Source organism: Oreochromis niloticus, linkage group LG19, assembly GCF_001858045.2.
Source record: "Oreochromis niloticus isolate F11D_XX linkage group LG19, O_niloticus_UMD_NMBU, whole genome shotgun sequence".
Classification (NCBI taxonomy): domain Eukaryota; kingdom Metazoa; phylum Chordata; class Actinopteri; order Cichliformes; family Cichlidae; genus Oreochromis; species Oreochromis niloticus.
In genome coordinates, this window is record NC_031983.2 from 6,792,494 (window position 1) to 6,810,364 (window position 17,871).

Genomic DNA, 17,871 nt, shown 5'->3' on the forward strand with positions numbered 1-17,871 from the left:
TGTTCACCTTCTTGAGCTCCCCAAAGGTCGCAACATGCTCACCTCCTTGGCCAGACACAAAACTCTTGTGACTTGTTACAAGTTAGCTACAACTCACCCATCTGCAGGAGTCCCCTCAAAGTTGATGGTCTCGGTGGTGGCTAAAACATACGGCTCCGTGACTCCTCCGTTTCCTTTGCTTCAACAGCTGGTAGGACAAAGGTACCTTTTCCCTCAGGGGTGATCAGCCCGTCCACTGAACCATTGTTCAGCGACCACACGGACCATCCTGTTCGTGACGCCATTTTGTTGTGGAAGTTTTCTATTAAATAAAGCCTGCAGACGAGCGGTGAGCGGTAGCTAACATTCTTTAATCAAACACAAAGAACAGAAAACCAAGTTGGTGGAGAGCCTGCATGATCGCGGGGCAAACGGTCAGCAGAGTCTCACGAGCCGAACATGGCTCTCAGTTAAATACCTTCTTCAGGAACAAAAGGCAGTACACAGCTGTTTCACACCTTAAGGTTCACACTCCCTTGCTACCTCCCAGAGTCCTCTAAGACAGCGGTCCCCACCCTGCGCCTCGGACCGGTACCGGTCCGTGAGTCGTTTGGTACCGGGCCGCGAGAGTTGAGGCTCAGGTGTGAAATGTATGGTTTTCAGGGTTTTTATCGGTTTTCAGCGTTATTTTGTTAACGTTTTTTAACTCGGTTTTCCTGGGTCTTTTCACGTGTGTTATGAATAAATCTTCTTTTTTTCGGTACCGGCACTAGTTTTATTTTGTTGTATTTATCCGCGACACCTTATTGCCGGTCCGTGAAAATATTGTCGGGCATAAACCGGTCCATGGCGCAAAAAAGGTTGGGGACCGCTGATTTAAGAGACAAAAGATTCTTCCTGTGGAGTTGTCTGCTTGCCCCCAACTTCCTTACTAGACCCCCACCATTTGTCTTACTGTATGAGTGTGAGACATGTTAAAATCCAGTGGCACCAAGGCATTATACAATAAAATAATGTGATTAATACATAAGTAAAAGAAATTCCTATACAATCGTCTCATGTTTTCTATTTTACTTTGGCGAGTCTTGTGTCCTGTTTTCAGTGTTTTGCTGTCACATTGTCTTGTGTGTATATTTAGTGTGTTAACCTCTGTTCCTCGTCAGAGCGTCTGTATCACCCCCTGTTCATCTTTTCCTGCGTTCCTCTACTTGTGTTTCCAGTTTTCAGGTTTCCTCATTCTTTGTTTCAGGTTTCATGTTAGCTTCTCCCAGTCTAGGTTTTGTTAGTGTCCCTCGCTAGTGACTGTTCCGCTTGCTAGTTGCTTTTCTAGTGCTAATAAAGGCTCGTCTTCAATTTAAACATTCTCCTGCATCTATTTCGTCTGCGCTTGGGTCCACATCTCTCGTCTCCACACGGTTTGCCTCAAAAATCGTGAGATCATCTTTTAGAGACAAATCTAACATATTAAAAGATACAGAGTCATTAAATTCTAAAGTACTGTAGCATCATGCAAAGAGCACATTTCACAATACAACACAAAATGCAAAAATGCAGAGAGGAAAAGATTGTCTCCTGCAATCTGGTCACATGTGGACACACACAGTCTGATGTTTGTTATTAGCATAGTACCAGTAACATTTGAATCAGGCTTGTCCATGTCCAGTCACTTTGTACATCCTTACTGACAGACTGAAAGCACTAGAATTCAACTCATCTTATCCACGGCATGATGTTATACATGATTGAAATGAAGGGCTCATCACTTTAACATTGGAGAAAAACATCCGGGTTTCACCACCAGTATAGCTTTCTCTTAGTATGTCCAGCACAGTGGATGTGATGGTATTCATGTCGGCGTTAGAGAGGTTTGTTTTGAGTTTGAGCAGAGCCGAAACATGTTCTTCACTGTTGGTGACAGAAAGAAGAAAAGGTTATTAAAAAGAGGTCACTTAATGATTATGTTTATATCCTGTTTATCATTACAGAACCAGAGACTCTGAAGTAAGACTATCAGTGGAAGTACATCAAATAATGGGTCTGAGCACTTTGTCAGTTCACTGGTGTGTTAATAACTGATAACTGATGTTTTCAGCCAACTGAGATTGCATGAATATATATGTGCCATTAACCAACTGAGATGTTTGGCTCAGTCTACTTGCTGTTCCTCCTCAGCTATCGATGAAAAGTACATTGTTTTTGTATTAAAGTATATCTGAGTTAATTCAAAAGTTACCTGAGGTCAGGATAAGCAGATCCCAGTGAAACGATTTGCATCTGTATGGCAGGAATGTCTTGGAGTCTTAGCACTTCTGCAATCTTGGTCAGGATTTCCTTTAACCAGTCTTGTTTGGATCCCTGTAAAGACAAATCAGTGACATCAGTTTCCCAAAACTCTAATCAACAGCTGTGTCCCAAAACATAGGCTGCATCCTCGTGAGGCTGCATTTGTAGACCGATTAAGTTACAGCGACGCGACGAAGGCTTTCCCAATTCGTAGACTCCTCCGAATCCAGCCGACAAATGCGTCCTCGTTTTCCCCAGATTTGAAGGATGGGTCGGGTGTATATTTCGTGGCCCACCATATCCCAGAATTCATAGCGCGGCCCAGCCAATTCCAGTTTCCAACAATGGCGGCAGCTGCTTAGCTTTAATATTACTCTTATTACTCTTTCTGGGTCACAAAATAAACTTTTAATGTAACTGTGTAAACTTCAAATATCTGCTTGGTTTATCAAGACATCGCATATTTACAAAAGTGCTCCAACATTTTCGGAGACGTCTGTTATCCACCAGCTCGATAGCTAGCCGGAGGTTCGAGGGTCACTAGAGCCGGCGAGAGCAGCGAACTCCCGGCACATCATTTTCAGATCACCGCAGGCTTTCGCTACTCAGGTTAAACGTAATATATAAGTCACTTAGACAACCTAAAAATGTTATTGTTTGGCTTTTTTCAGTGTTTTATTTGTTCGTGAGTAAATAGGTTTGGCTGAGATTAAAGTTATTAGATTAGATCAGATAAAATAAAACTTTATTAATCCCTCGGGTGGGTTCCTCCTTGGTTTTCACACAGCTGAATAAACGTCAAACAGAAAACTGATTAAACAGAAGTGTGAGATGGTCGAAAATTTATGGCAGTGTTCTGTTATATTTTAGATAGCAAGGAGCAGACGGCTGAGTTTATTAAACTCCACCGAGACAGCGGTGGCTAGACCGTCCCATTTCACAGCCTCACACTTCCGGCATTCTTGGTCTTCGAAGGACCCGGCCCACATAGACCAAGAAGGCCAGGTCCTCCATAGGATGCGGCCTAGGTTTTGGGACACAGCTCTTGTAGCTGCTGTTTTTGGAATAATTATGTATTTCATGCCGGAGTTATTGCACTGGAATTTCCCAAGATCAATGATGTATTTGATACGTTCTTTCAGTTTTGTGAATATTGTCTTTATTTATGCACTACGTAGTCATCAACCAATGGTCAGATCTTCGATACATTTGTAACTACAGCTGGGGTCCAGTGGTCCTTTAATGGAGGGTTTTCCTTCATTTCTACGATGTTTAGCACTATGTAAAAAGTGGGGGGAAAATCTGCCAAGAAGAATTGGCAAAAATTTCAGTCTCTAGATGTGCAAAGCTGGTAGAGACTCACCGTAAAAGACTGGTAGCTGTAATTGCAGCAAAAGGTGGTTCTACAAAGTATTGACTCAGGGGGCTGAATAATTATGCACACCCCACTTTTCAGTTATTTATTTGTAAAAACTGTTTGGAATCATGTATGATTTTCGTTCCACTTCTCACGTGCACACCACTTTGTATTGGTCTTTCACGTGGAATTCCAATAAAATTGATTCATGTTTGTGGCTGTAATGTGACAAAATGTGGAAAAGTTCAAGGGGGCCGAATACTTTTGCAAGCCACTGTATATAGAGACCATTGTGTCCATCATTTTCTATGGGTCACACTTTTGTTCTTAAGGAATGAGTCCATTGGTTTTCCATTGAGAGTATTTCTTCTATATCCAGGCTTGGAGGATCATATTTTAGCCAAGTCCTCTGAACGTCCTCTTCAATTTTACAAATCTTTTTAATCACATTATTTTTAATCAAAACTTTCAAACCAAATGTGAAATTGAGCTGATTCTTATTTTTATTTTTTCCAAAGCTCAGCAGAAATCTGATCACTTTTAGGTTGTGCAGTGTGCAGTTCAGTGAAGGTAAGTCTCACCATTTTGGCAAACAGCTCGTGCAGTTTCTCTGCATTTCCTTTCACAGTCTCGTAAGCCTTCTTCTGCTTTTTGTTGTTCTTTAATTTGATCTTTCCTTTCAGGAGCCTCCGGACATATTCTTCTGTCACTTCCTGGTAAAGCTGACCAATCAGCTCCTGAATTTAGCCCAAGTATATAAGTAATCAGAGCGCATCATAATCCTTTACTAAAAATTTGACAATGAAGACAATAATGGCCATTCAATCCATTATAAAGTTTCATCCTTTTACCTGGTAAGAGGACGGACTCGAACCCTGAAGTTCTCGAAGCTCTTCTTCAGTGCTATTCAGCAGCTTCTTAAATGTGTTCTTCTTCAGCCAGTCACTGGTTCCCAACTTCTGGTAGTGTGGCTGTGTGGGGAACAAATAACACATTTTTTAAAATCTTTGATTAAAACATATTAGGATTTAATCCAGAGGATCATTGATATCTGCAGTTGTAAAGAACTTACCTTGAGGACCTTGTGCACAGGAGTTAATAAATAAGTGTGAGCAGACTGTTTCATCTCAGTCAGGACCCTCAAACAGTTTTTCCGCACATCCTCTGGGAACAGATCGTGCTCCACAAGGAAGTCCCTTTAGACAGACCACACAGGACACATCAGCTCACAGTGAAATATTCACCTGTTATGATGTAAAAATTATAATTTGATCTCCATCTAACTGGATCAGAAACATACCTGAACTGTTTGACACAGCTGAGGTTTGCCTTTATGAAAGCTTTGCTGTGCGGTTTGTTCTGCCTTATGATGTCTTCATGAAACTCTTTATACCTGCAGAAGATTAAAAACAGTTTTCACTTTATTATCTTGTTTTTCCCAAACATAAAACTAAAATGTATTTTCAAATGACAATATTTAAAAGACAGCCTTGTGAAGCCTTGTTACCTCTGCATGAAGTCTGTCAGGTTGGATGTTATTTTCTGGGCCTTGTGCGGGTCTCTTACAGTTGTATGTGCTGATGTCACGATGCCGTTGATAAACTGAAGACAAATGGATTGACAAATCAGTGGCAGTTTTAAGTACTTAAACCACTTTACACAGCAATGCACTTCCAGCATTTTCAGATCCAGTTAAACTAACAGCAGGAACCAAACCCAGTGCTTTACAATGTTAGTGACTAACCCAAGTGATTAAGCTACAGAACAGTGGGAGGGTTTGAAACTGTGACTCTGATCTGACAGTAAATGAGTTTCTATAAATGACCCAAACAAAAAATGACGGTGCTTTCTTTGTTTTTTAATCTTTTTCTCAAAGTTTCTCAAAGTCTTTTTCAGTTTGGTTAATATGTGCAGCAGGCTGGAAATATTTGTCTGCACTTCTAAAGTGTTCTACAGTGGATAACAGACTACAGAGTAGTCATTCTGCACATTTTGTTCTCCTATGATCAAAGCAATGTTATGTCATTATTTCACCACAACAATTTTATTTTAATTTTATTGCACAGTTCTGACATAGCAATGTATTCAAAGCCTCTCATCATGGTCAGTAATGGTCAACAATTAGAAGTCAACCAATCCAAGACTCACTGTAAGGACCCTTGAAGTTGGCCACCACAAATGACGCCTTTCATTTTATATTAATACATTTTTATATAAGCACTGATTTCAGCCTCTTTTATATCAAGGTGTAGCAACTCTATGGCAACTCTACCTGGATGACATCATAGGCCACAGGACTGACGTAGCAACCATCATCTCTTGTCGGCTCCTTTCCTTGATCCCACTCTTTCTTTGCTTCATCCAATACTCGGTCAATATAAATCATCAGGTCGCTCTAAACACACAACAACACACAGCTGCCACTTTTAAACTGCTTTCATGTGTAAAGATTTAATTACTGACAGTAACAATTACATATAGAGATGGCACAATACCACTTTTTTATGTCCGATAATGATATCATAAATTTGGCTCTCTGCAGATACTGATATGAATCTGATCAAGTGTATTTTATCATCAATAAAACTGTTTTTTTAATGTCTTATAAGTTCATACTCAAGTTTTAAAAAACAAAAAACTAAAACTATGCTATTATACTTGTATGCAAAAAATACACTGCACCCAAAATATTTCACAGTTCAGCAATACTAATCTTTTTATTTAAACTTTTAGCAGAACTTTAAATCTAAGTATTTAAACTAATATTCCAAAAGTAGTGTAAAATGCAATTTTATGCACATTTCAAAAACTCTTTGGTTCTGAAATAAAAGAAGTGCAATATCCGCACAAAATAATGTTTTATTCAACAACTAAAAAAACAAGTTGTATAATGGACCCTTTTATGCTTAAAGCTGAACATAAATAGACATCCAGAGTGGAAAGCAGTGCAAATAGATGCAAACACGGCTTCATGACATCCATCTTTTAAGCTGTTTGTATCACATTTAACCTGAGACTGAAATTTGTGTAATTTCTATACAAAATTTAAAACAAGTAAGAAAAAAAAGTGTTTTCATAATTTCTTTTTTTTGAACCACGAAACTGTTTAGCTTGCAACACTGCTTTTTGATGAAATGCTGGTTTGGAAGCACATAGCGAGGCTCCAGATGCTCCAAATGTTTTCAGTGTGAAGTAACTCCAGACCGCTGACAGGTCTCGCACACAACAGCCGCTCTATCCAGTGACGCATACTGCTCCAACGCGCTGGGTTACGCCATGTCGCAAGTTTTGTGAGGTGCTTTTGTGATAGTTAATAGATCGGATTACATTTTTTATTTTTCTCCAATATCCGATCCAGTAATTTAGGTCAGGATTGGACCGATACTGATACTTTATATCGGATTGGTCCACCCCAAATTACATCTACAATATTATGTATAAAAAAAATCTCTGTCAAAATCAGCAACTCTTTGATGCTGGACTTGCACATCTCACTTTAAGCCCTGCAATGTCCATTCTGATTAACTGGATACACGCCTTAGACACACTGTGTTACCTGTTGTTTGCTGAGGTACTTCTCCTCCAGAGCTTTCAGTAACTCGTCAGGAAGCAGGTTTCCCAGCTCTTCAGTATTGATATTACTGGCCAGCTCAGGTTTTTCAAGGATTCTGGTACACAGAGCAGATAACACATAAGTTTCTATAAACACCCCACGTTGTGTTTAGTCTACAAAAATGACATTTTATTTTGCACATTAAGAAAACAAGAAATTAGCCGTTACATTTGTATTATTACTCACTATGTGTAATTGTTCAGGTATTTATTCTTCAAGGATCAGTGAAGGACCTCACACTGACAGACATCATCATGTTTAGGCACAGAAAGATGCTACTTCAAACAATAATTGAACTGGTGGCTTACCCTGGATAAAACTCCTTCACCCATCGCAGGAGGAAACTGCAGTCCTTGTCATCCAGAACAAAGTCTGCAATCTTTTTGAGTCTTGCGCTGAAAGTTTGATGGTACTGTCTTGCATAAAAGTTACAGATGTCCATCTCTGGTGGGTAGCAGTTCTTCACCACCTCCACCACCCACTGAAGGTCCTCCTTCAGCTGCCTGCCCATGGACTGGATGTCTGCCTGGATCGAGGACTGGTTCACCTGGTCACCAGTGGGGCTTGATGGGTTCTCCAAATGACTATACACTAATTCATGAAGCACTTTGTCATGGTGCTCCTTCCACTTCTTGGGCCTCCAGGCTGGTGGCGTCTGACATCTTTGTTTCCACAGCTGGTCCTGCTCTTCCTCAAGGTTGATGGCTTTCACTGCAGATATCAAAGCAGACACCTCTTCCTCACTGCTGAGAGAAAGACTCTGCTGCACGGTCTGCTCTATACGCTCTTCAAGCGCTTCATAGTCTGCAGCAAGCTTTTTTACTGCTTCCTCGTGATCTTTAATTGCATCAGCCTCGGTTATCTCTCCAAACAGATCTTTCTCCCTGTCTATCAACAGTTGAGTGGCTTCGAACAGGTATTGTCCTTCAAGGTATTCCTCAAAAGTAGGAGTCACTGAACAAAACACAAAAACAAAGACAAATCTTTTTTTCATTATCAGTACTATTTTACAGATGAATCATCCAGGCTCTGTAAAACTGCTTTGATACTTTCTCAAGTTTTCAAGTCCTACATTTGAAACAGGGAAATATTTTTTCTAAGACAGGACGGGAGAAGAGTTTATAGCCATTAATATTTTTTGTTCCACAATTTTACTGTGGAAAATACTTTTCTTTATGTTTCCTACTGCAACTTTGGACCTCTGACTTTTATAACTATTTGAACACATGTCCAATGTTCCCGAATACATTTTTTTTGGGGGGGGGGGAAACAAAATAAACTGATCAAAAAAAGTTTCTCTTGATATTTATTACTAAACATTTAAACAAATCTTGCTAAACAGTGAAATGAATGCTGCAAGTGTACTATATACACATAATTAAAAGTAATAAAAATAATTATAATAAAACTTTTGTCAAGTATATTAAAATAACAAATAACAAAATATTCGTACTTCTTACCTTTTTCCTCAATCGAGGTGGCTTTATCTTCGCTCTTTTTCCATTTAAAATAAAAAGATTCTTTCATTCTCTTAATAGTGGACATAGTGGGATCTGAAACAGAAAAGTACACAATTTAATGTAGTTTCAATAACAGACTGCAGGCATCATTTCTCCCCTCTACACAGACAAGCTTCAGCAGTGCTTTTTGTTATGAACTCAGAGCCAAATAAATAGTTGTTGTATTTTTGTCCACTATAATGACCACTGCAGAGAACATTTTAATAAACATTTTACAGAGAAAAACTCATTTGCAAGTGTGCAAACTTTAATCACTTTGGTTTGTTCTCCTTAATGACTGCATAATCTTGAATATGAAAGCTGATAATGGGGTTTTTTTAGGTTTTTTTATAGTAAGAAGGAACGGGGTAACAATCCATGCATTAATGATGTGCATTTAGTTGTTAATATATGCTGGTCAGCCAGCCATCAAAAAGATCACCAAACTGTTTTTTGATGGTGTCCAAAGTGTCACACATAAATGAATACAAGCATTTAATAATATGGCCAATTTCACATGTGCTTTTATTGTAAAGAAACCAATTTTCTTGTGTCAGTGCTGTTACAGTCCTGGGTGTTACCCTGTGTTTTGTGTTTAATTTCTATTTCTTGATTATTGGTTATTCATGGTTTTGTTCTCTTAAGGTTGTTTGTTGTTCTGGCTTCTAGTTTAAGTCAGTGCCTGCCACACAGCACATCATGACAATTGCTTTGCTACTATGACTGAATATTTATATGTGGTTTACTCTATACAGGACATGGTTAAGATATCAATTTCATCCTGGAAATATTCTATAACTGCAGAAATTTGGCATTTTGCATACTTTAAATATGTTTTTAAAGCCTGGATTATTGTCCAGGTTAAAAATGTTATTTGAAGGCATCAGATCAGGATTCAGGAAACAGACATGAGCAGATACTTCAGAATTCATATGAATCAGCATATGTCCTCATCTGCACCTCTCGTATGAGAAGCCTTAAGCCCCCCAAGCCTCAGTCCTTGGACCAGTTTTCTTTATATATATGGCACCCTTGGGCCATCTAATTAATTGCTTTAATGGACTTTCTTACCACTGCAATGCAGATGACACAGTTTTACTTTTATGTCAAGCCCAACAACATAAACAGCCTTTCCTGCCGCAGTGACTGCTTCTCTGCCAATACTAATTGGATGCAGTCAAATTTACTTCATCTCAATATCAGTAAAACTGAGGTTCTAGTACTTGGCCCAGGCAGTTTCTCTAAGGAGATGAGTCAGTACATCGGCCCCTTCACTAATGACTTCTAAAACTAAAAACCTTGGTATAAATTTTGACCAACACCTGAATTTTGAAACTCATATTCAATTCAATTCAATTTTATTTATATAGCGCCAAATCACAACAGAAGTCGCCTCAAGGCGCTTTATATTGTACAGTAGATCGCACAATAATAAATACAGAGAAAAACCCAACAATCATATGACCCCCTATGAGCAAGCACTTTGGCGACAGTGGGAAGGAAAAACTTCCTTTTAACAGGAAGAAACCTTCGGCAGAACCAGGCTCAGGGAGGGGCGGGGCCATCTGCTCTGATTGGTTGGGGTGAGAGAAAGAAAACAGGATAAAGACATGCTGTGGAAGAGAGACAGAGATTAATAACAGATATGATTCGATGCAGAGAGGTCTATTAACACATAGTGAGTGAGAAAGGTGACTGGAAAGGAAAAACTCAATGCATCATGGGAATCCCCGGCAGCCTACGTCTATTGCAGCATAACTAAGGGAGGATTCAGGGTCACCTGGTCCAGCCCTAACTATATGCTTTAGCAAAAAGGAAAGTTTTAAGCCTAATCTTGAAAGTAGAGATAGTGTCTGTCTCCCGAATCCAAACTGGAAGCTGGTTCCACAGAAGAGGGGCCTGAAAACTGAAGGCTCTGCCTCCCATTCTACTTTTAAATACTCTAGGAACAACAAGTAAGCCTGCAGTGCAAGAGCGAAGTGCTCTAATAGCGTGATATGGTACTACAAGGTCATTAAGGGCCTGATTATTTAAGACCTTGTATGTGAGGAGCAGGATTTTGAATTCAATTCTAGATTTAACAGGAAGCCAATGAAGGGAAGCCAAAACAGGAGAAATATGCTCTCTCTTTCTAGTCCCTGTCAGGACTCTTGCTGCAGCATTTTGGATTAGCTGAAGACTTTTCAGCGAGTTTTTAGGACATCCTGATAATAAAGAATTACAGTAGTCCAGCCTGGAAGTAATAAATGCATGAACTAGTTTTTCAGCGTCACTCTGAGACAGGATATTTCTAATTTTAGAGATGTTGCGCAAATGGAAGAAAGCAGTCTTACATATTTGTTTAATATGTGCGTTGAAGGACATGTCCTGGTCAAAAATGACTCCAAGGTTCCTCACAGTGTTACTGGAGGCCAAGGTAATGCCATCCAGAGTAAGAATCTGGTTAGATACCATATTTCTAAGATTTTCAGGGCCGAGTACAATAACCTCAGTTTTATCTGAATTAAGAAGCAGAAAGTTAGCGGCCATCCAGGTCTTTATGTCTTTAAGGCATTCCTGCAGTTTAACTAATTGGTGTGTGTTACCTGGCTTCATGGATAGATAGAGCTGCGTGTCATCTGCATAGCAGTGAAAATTTATGCTATGTCTTCTAATGATGCAGCCTAGGGGAAGCATGTATAATGTAAATAGAATTGGTCCTAGCACTGAACCCTGTGGAACACCATAATTGACCTTAGTGGGTGAAGAGGACTCTCCATTTACATGTACAAATTGGAGTCTATTAGATAGATATGATACAAACCACTGCAGCGCAGTACCTGTAATACCTACAGCATGTTCTAATCGCTCTAATAGGATATTATGGTCAACAGTATCGAACGCAGCACTGAGGTCTAGCAGGACAAGCACAGAGATGAGTCCACTGTCAGAGGCCATAAGAAGATCATTTGTAACCTTCACTAAAGCTGTTTCTGTGCTGTGATGAGCTCTGAAACCTGACTGAAACGCTTCAAATAAGCCATTCCTCTGCAGATGATCTGTTAGCTGTTTGACAACTACTCTTTCAAGGATTTTTGATATGAAAGGAAGGTTGGAGATTGGCCTATAATTAGCTAAGACAGCTGGGTCTAGAGATGGCGTTTTAACTTAAAAAAAAAACAACTCATATCTCAAAGCTCACCCAAATTTGTTTTCTTCACCTCAATATATTGCAAAATTCTGTTACTAACACAATGACAGGGCGCTGCTTATACAGCAGAGCTTCTGAAACCTGATCCCTGCAGCCGACCTTTCCGCCCCGTTGAAGAGGATCTTGTAACTGTCCCTCGCTCTGACTTTAAAACCAAAGATGATTGTGCTTTGGAGGTTGTTGCGCCCAAACTGTAGAATAATCTTCCTCACTCAATCAGGTCTGCTGACTCTGCTATTTTTTTTAATGACTCCTGAAAACTCAATTTTATAGATTAGGGTTACCTTAATCTTTTTCCTTTTAAATCCAGCCATAGCATATGGCCAAACATAATCAATGATCCTACAAACTGGCAATGTAGAGATTGCACTACATCTTCACTGTTCACTTGTCTAAGCAAGGGCTCCCTGGAGCGTCTGCAGATTGTCCAAAATGCTGCAGCAAGGCTTCTGACCAAAACATCTAAGTACTCTCATGTGACACCGTTGCTAATGCAGCTCAATTGGCTCCCTGTTGAGTCCCTTTTGTCATGTTCCTGGGTCTGTTGACCCAGCGTTTTAAGTTTTAGTTTATTTGGATGTTGTTTATGTTTAAGTTCATTAGATTAGCGAAGTTCATTTGGTTATTAGACTCCTTGTGTTTTCTTCCCCTGTATTTAAGTTTCCCTCACCCTTTGTCTTTCATGCTGCGTGTCTTATGTTATCAAGTTTGTATTATCATGTCTGTCTCATGTTTCCTGTTTTATTTTGAAGGAGTCGTGTGTTCTTTGTTCATTGTATTTAGTTTCACTTCCCTTGTCCTGTCATTAGGCTCGTGTCAGTCAGCTGTTCCTCCATGTGTTCCCACTTCCCCTAATCACCTCCTGTGTATTTAAGTCCTCTGTTTTCAGTGTGTCATTGTCAGGTCGTCTGTTGTCTGCGCCATGTTTCCCATGCCATGCTTCCAAGTTTCTTGCCTAGGTTTTTCTTATTGTTTGTTTAGATTTCCCAGTTTAGGTTTGTGTTAATTTTGCTTCAGTTTGCCTTGCCTTTTGTTTGTACCTTTTACCAGCCTCATTAAATGGCTCGCTTTTTGTTAACATTCAAGTTCTGTTCCCTGTTCCTTGGAGTCTGCGTTTTGGGTCCTTTTTTCAATTCATACAGTCTGCCCCTGCCAGACTGTGACACCTTTTAAGATTCTGGATCGGACCTTTAAAGCCCTATGTCCCTAGGAGGTCCCTGAGATCATATGATCAGGGCCTACTTGTTATTCAGCATACAAGGCTGAGAACAAAGGGTGCTAGAGTTTTTGCGACTGTGGCCCCCAGACTGTGGAACTCTCTTCCTCGGAGTTTAAGATCTGTGGACTCAGTGGTCTCTTTTAAAAAACAACTAAAAACACATCTTTTTAGAATTGCATTTTGTTAACTTTTGTCTGTTTCTGTTTTATACTTTGTTATCTCTTTGTGAAGGACTTTGTGATCTAGAAAGGTCCCATATAAATAAAATGTTATTTATTATTAGTAGTGCAGCACACAATGACAAAACGACCTGGCTAGTATGCACACAGTTCTAACCTCACCATCTCTGGAATGAATAGAAGCAATCAGACCTTGTCACTCAACATCAGATCTGGGCCGCAGTAATGCACTTGTTCAAATGCAACAAAGGCAGTTTGGAGCCAGATGCAACAATCTGATGGAAACCCTACAACTTGAGGTGGAGGCTTTTCTAGCAGTAAATTAGTGCCAATGGTTTCATTTGGCACGAGAAATGATCTAGGATTAAAGTTTAGAAGTTTCACCTGTGTTCGACCGTGTTAGTGTTCTGGATTTGTGAGAAGAAACATCTGACTCATCATCCTCTTTTTTCTGGTTGTTGTTCAGAGAGGTGGATGCAGAGCCATCATTCAGACCTGACAGAGAGGGAAGAAGAGCACATTAGTAAAACAGCTAAACTGACTCTTTAGTTTCAAAAACACATTTGTCTTTGTGGTGTCACAGGGACTCCAAACCAACTATCTGAAGTTTATTTTCCTTTACGTGGGTGTTTGTGTGTCCATTGCTTTGACATCGCTTTGTATTATGCAAACTGAAGAATGCAAAGTTTAAGTCATGTTGGAAACAGAGCAGGCTGGTACAGCACAGTGCCAGCACCTAAAAGTGAAACTGATCGGCAGAATCTTGAAAAACAGTCTGACCTCATTTCTAATCAGATGATGATTTAGAGTTAATCACATGACTTGTGGTAAATTATCTAATGTGTACAGCTGAAATGTATAACTATATCTAGCTTTATGTGTTTTTATTCTACAGGCTACACAAAAATCAGGGAAAACCCTGAGGAAAGCTTCTCTGCTTTCCTTCATTTAGCAAACAAACATAACAGACATATTATAACAAGTTTTATAAGTCTTTTTGTGTTTTGTTTGATGTTTTTTACCTCTGCTGAGGATATTATTAGGATTTTATGTGTGTCTGAAACTTTGTAGGTCTAGTGTGTCACAAGTCTAGTGTGCATTTTTTTTTCTTACTGCCAGTGTTTGTACTGACAATATAGAGGTATAAAGGTATAAAGAGCATCTTAAGGAGACACAGGTGCACCAATCTGCAAAAAAATGGAACAATTTCACTACAATGTTCCTCAATGTGAAGTTGTAAAGACTTTGAATATCTCACTGTCTACAGTACATCATCAAAAGCTTTAAAGAATCAGGAAAAATCTTTTGCCGTGAGGCACCAGGCCAAAACTAATAGATCCCTGTGATTATCGGGCCCGAGCGCTGCATTATAAACAGGTGTGATTCTGTCACAGGCACACTGTACGACATCAGGAACACTTCCTGAAATCACTGTTTGTGAACACAGTTCACCGTGATGTCCTGAAATGCAGCTCTGTGGCACAAAGAAGAAGCCAAATGTGAATATGATCGTCATTTAAAATAAAATGAGGCACGATGTAAAACTGTTAGTTGGTCAGATGAAACGTGGACGCTCAGTCCTCTGGACTAAACAAAAGAAAGACCATCTAGTTTGCCATCAGTGCTTATGTTTGACAGCAGATTTGATGAAGACCAAAGGTACTCACTGGGTGACGGAGGCTGTGGTGAAGCCGCAGAGTCTGAGTTCTTTGCAGTTGCATGTAATTTACGTAGGACATTGGATTCCTCGCCACCAGGTGACGGAGGATTCTTCCGCGTTTGACGCCGCAAGCTCCTTCTAAGCTTGTCAATCATGCTGTTCTTCTTGCTGAGGTTCTCAGTGGACTTGTCCATCATGTGTGACGTTTTATTTCATTATCTACCCAACTGTGAGAAAGAATACAAAAGAAGGAGGAGAACAGGAGCACAGATGTGCATGTTAAAATGTAGGCACTAAAAGTAAAGAGTAATAAATACTAAAATAAAGAAATGAAGTATTTGTATTTTGTTACCTCCTATCTCTGGATTTTAATAATAACTATAGTAATTTGTGAGAAAGTGTCTCAATGAATAAAATCCTGTACATTCACACCTATTTTAACCCCAACAGCACACTTATAGTATTTTATATAGAACAAGTTTATTCACAAACCAATTCACTGTGGCTTTCACCACGAACCTCATAAAACTATATTAGAGATAACATTTCATATAGATAGATTGGAGTAGAAAAACACAGAACATACTCTTGTTTGTAATTTGGCAGCATTTTCTCTCATCTCTTCGGTCCTTGACTTTGAAATACTGTTTATCTGTTATTGATCGTTTTTAAGGTCATTTGTCCACATTACTAAATATTTTAAAGACATGCTGCACACCATGATAAAATATACCCTGTTTTCAGCTAATAGCTCTTTGGGAATTACCTTGTTGGTACAAAACTGCTAGTTTATCGGTCGTGTAGTAATACTAAATATATATATATAAATATATATATTTTTAAAAGTCTTAATCAACAAACCAACTACAAAAAAATTAGATGCAGCTGAAGAGTTTAGTCCGTGTATAGCTAGTTAAGAGTACAGAAAAAAAGGTCTGCTTACCTCCGGTTTGACACAGGTAATAGAAAATCTCGCAGTTTCTTCTCGCTTCACCTACTTTCGATTTCTAGTTCAGGTCTGGCCAGTAATTGAGAGTGCGTGATCGCACGCGGGGGGAGGGAGTGAGCAGGCGCAAAAGAAAGCCTGTCACTTTCCCAGAAACGGCACATCTTTCAGCCATCCTGTCTAAACTTGTATGGGAATTCGGGCTCTTTTTAGAGAACTGGATCTTTCAGCTCGACTCACTAAAAGGAGTCGACTCTTTCGACTCCCAAACGGATCTTCAGGTTATTTTGTTGCTTTAATTAATTCATTATCAACAACAATATAAAATTATGCACAAAGGAATTACTAATGTAAAAAAAACACGTGGTTTTATTTATATATGTTTATATATAAATATTTAAGGGGGTCCCTAGAGACAAAGCACATACAAACTCCAAAACACATTGCTAGCATTAACTGAACTTCCAAAACAGAGGTACCTGAATCATTTAAATTACACAATTGAAAGCAAATGTATATTGTTTGTGTATACATATATAGAGAGACATATATATATATATATATATATATATATATATATATATATATATATATATATCCAAATAATTGTTTAAAAATCTTCATTTACCTGTTACTACCACACACCAAATCCGGTCATTGGTACTTCCTGGCTTGTGTAGCCACTAGGTGACAAAAGCTCAAAAAAAGCTCAAAATCCAACTCATTACATTTCAACTTTTAACTATTTAAATTTTCTGCTTTTTCATTTTAACCAAATTTAAAGTGAAACAACACAAAAGACTGCAAACCACAACACAATAAAATATGAATTAAAATATGCGAAGCAAAAAGAAGATGAACATTCTCTGTCATATAAGCCTGGGATGATTTTTTGGGAGAGTGTTTTCCTGCTTGGAATTGCATACATAGGATTCACTGCATGAATGAACTTTCTGAATCCTTTATCATCCGCAAATGAAAATAGTTGTGGATGATTACTTTACCTTTCTAATGTGATGATGTTGTCTCTTGTTGTTGTCCCTGCCTCTCTTTCCCTCTCTTTCCCTCCCGCTCTGTTCCTGTGCTATGAGTGTAACTACTGCCCCTCCCCCCTCTGCTCAATGCAAGCACAAGGCTCACGTGTGGAGTGAAGCAGAAAAAAGTGCGAGAGAGAGAGAGAGAGAGAGAGAGAGAGAGGGAGAAAGAAAGAAAAAAAACTGCAGCTCCCAACAAGGAGTCGGATCGAGTCGTTCACTTCAAAGACTCGGTTCTAAGATCCGTTTCGGTCGCGACCAACACATTACTGCGAACCAGAGCACCCTGCAGGCTTGTTTTGTTTTCGTCGCATCGTTTCATGGTCAAATGTATACTTTACGGGTGATGAAACAAGCTCTCATATTGTACATAAAAGGACATCAATGAAGTAGAGCCTTACAGCATTCATAACTCTTTACCATTTATCATCAAGCACGTAGGAAATGTGCTGCGACCACTTTGTATACTGAGCTTTATTTACTTAAAAGACTAAAAATGGCGCAGCATTATTTCTGCTGCATACCTCTTGTCAGTGTTGCAGTGGGTGCTGAAGAATGAAATAATAGGTGTCAAAAATAGTTGAATCTCTCGAAACCAGTGTGTTGTACTTCTGAGACTTTTTCTTCTTTGCTGTTTTCTTAGAGATGTAAAGAAGGGAAACTGTGCAATATATCACAACAGGAGAAAATATAATAAATACCTGGTCACCACTGATATACATGCAGATAAATGTGCTCAAGTACTAATGAAATGAAATCCAGCGTGATCTCAGGCCACTAGAGGGCAATGCGTGCTATATTTGTTTCAGGCCAAAAACTATTCATTGAGTCTTTGTGCCTACATTTTTATGGCATATGAAAAATGGAGCAAAACTTCTGTGTTGTTTGTAAAACTGAGAAAAACTCATGAAT

The 17,871-nt window shown here is 39.1% G+C and overlaps 1 protein-coding gene across 1 annotated transcript in view; it reads right to left on the reverse strand.

The window, feature by feature from the left end:
• Positions 1–951: 951 nt before the first annotated feature.
• The window catches only part of LOC109195940 (tumor necrosis factor alpha-induced protein 2), a 29,297-nt gene continuing 12,377 nt past the window's right edge, over positions 952–17,871 (reverse strand). The window contains exons 3-15 of the mRNA XM_025900985.1: positions 14,987–15,206; positions 13,704–13,814; positions 8,693–8,785; positions 7,541–8,186; positions 7,176–7,287; positions 5,892–6,014; positions 5,127–5,221; positions 4,920–5,012; positions 4,692–4,815; positions 4,471–4,590; positions 4,201–4,356; positions 2,213–2,334; positions 952–1,884 (exon numbers count right to left, since the gene is read on the reverse strand). Of these exons, the coding sequence (XP_025756770.1) occupies positions 1,695–1,884; positions 2,213–2,334; positions 4,201–4,356; positions 4,471–4,590; positions 4,692–4,815; positions 4,920–5,012; positions 5,127–5,221; positions 5,892–6,014; positions 7,176–7,287; positions 7,541–8,186; positions 8,693–8,785; positions 13,704–13,814; positions 14,987–15,176 (2,175 nt within the window). The 5' untranslated portion in view covers positions 15,177–15,206 and the 3' untranslated portion in view covers positions 952–1,694. The remainder of the gene's footprint in view (positions 1,885–2,212; positions 2,335–4,200; positions 4,357–4,470; positions 4,591–4,691; positions 4,816–4,919; positions 5,013–5,126; positions 5,222–5,891; positions 6,015–7,175; positions 7,288–7,540; positions 8,187–8,692; positions 8,786–13,703; positions 13,815–14,986; positions 15,207–17,871) is intronic.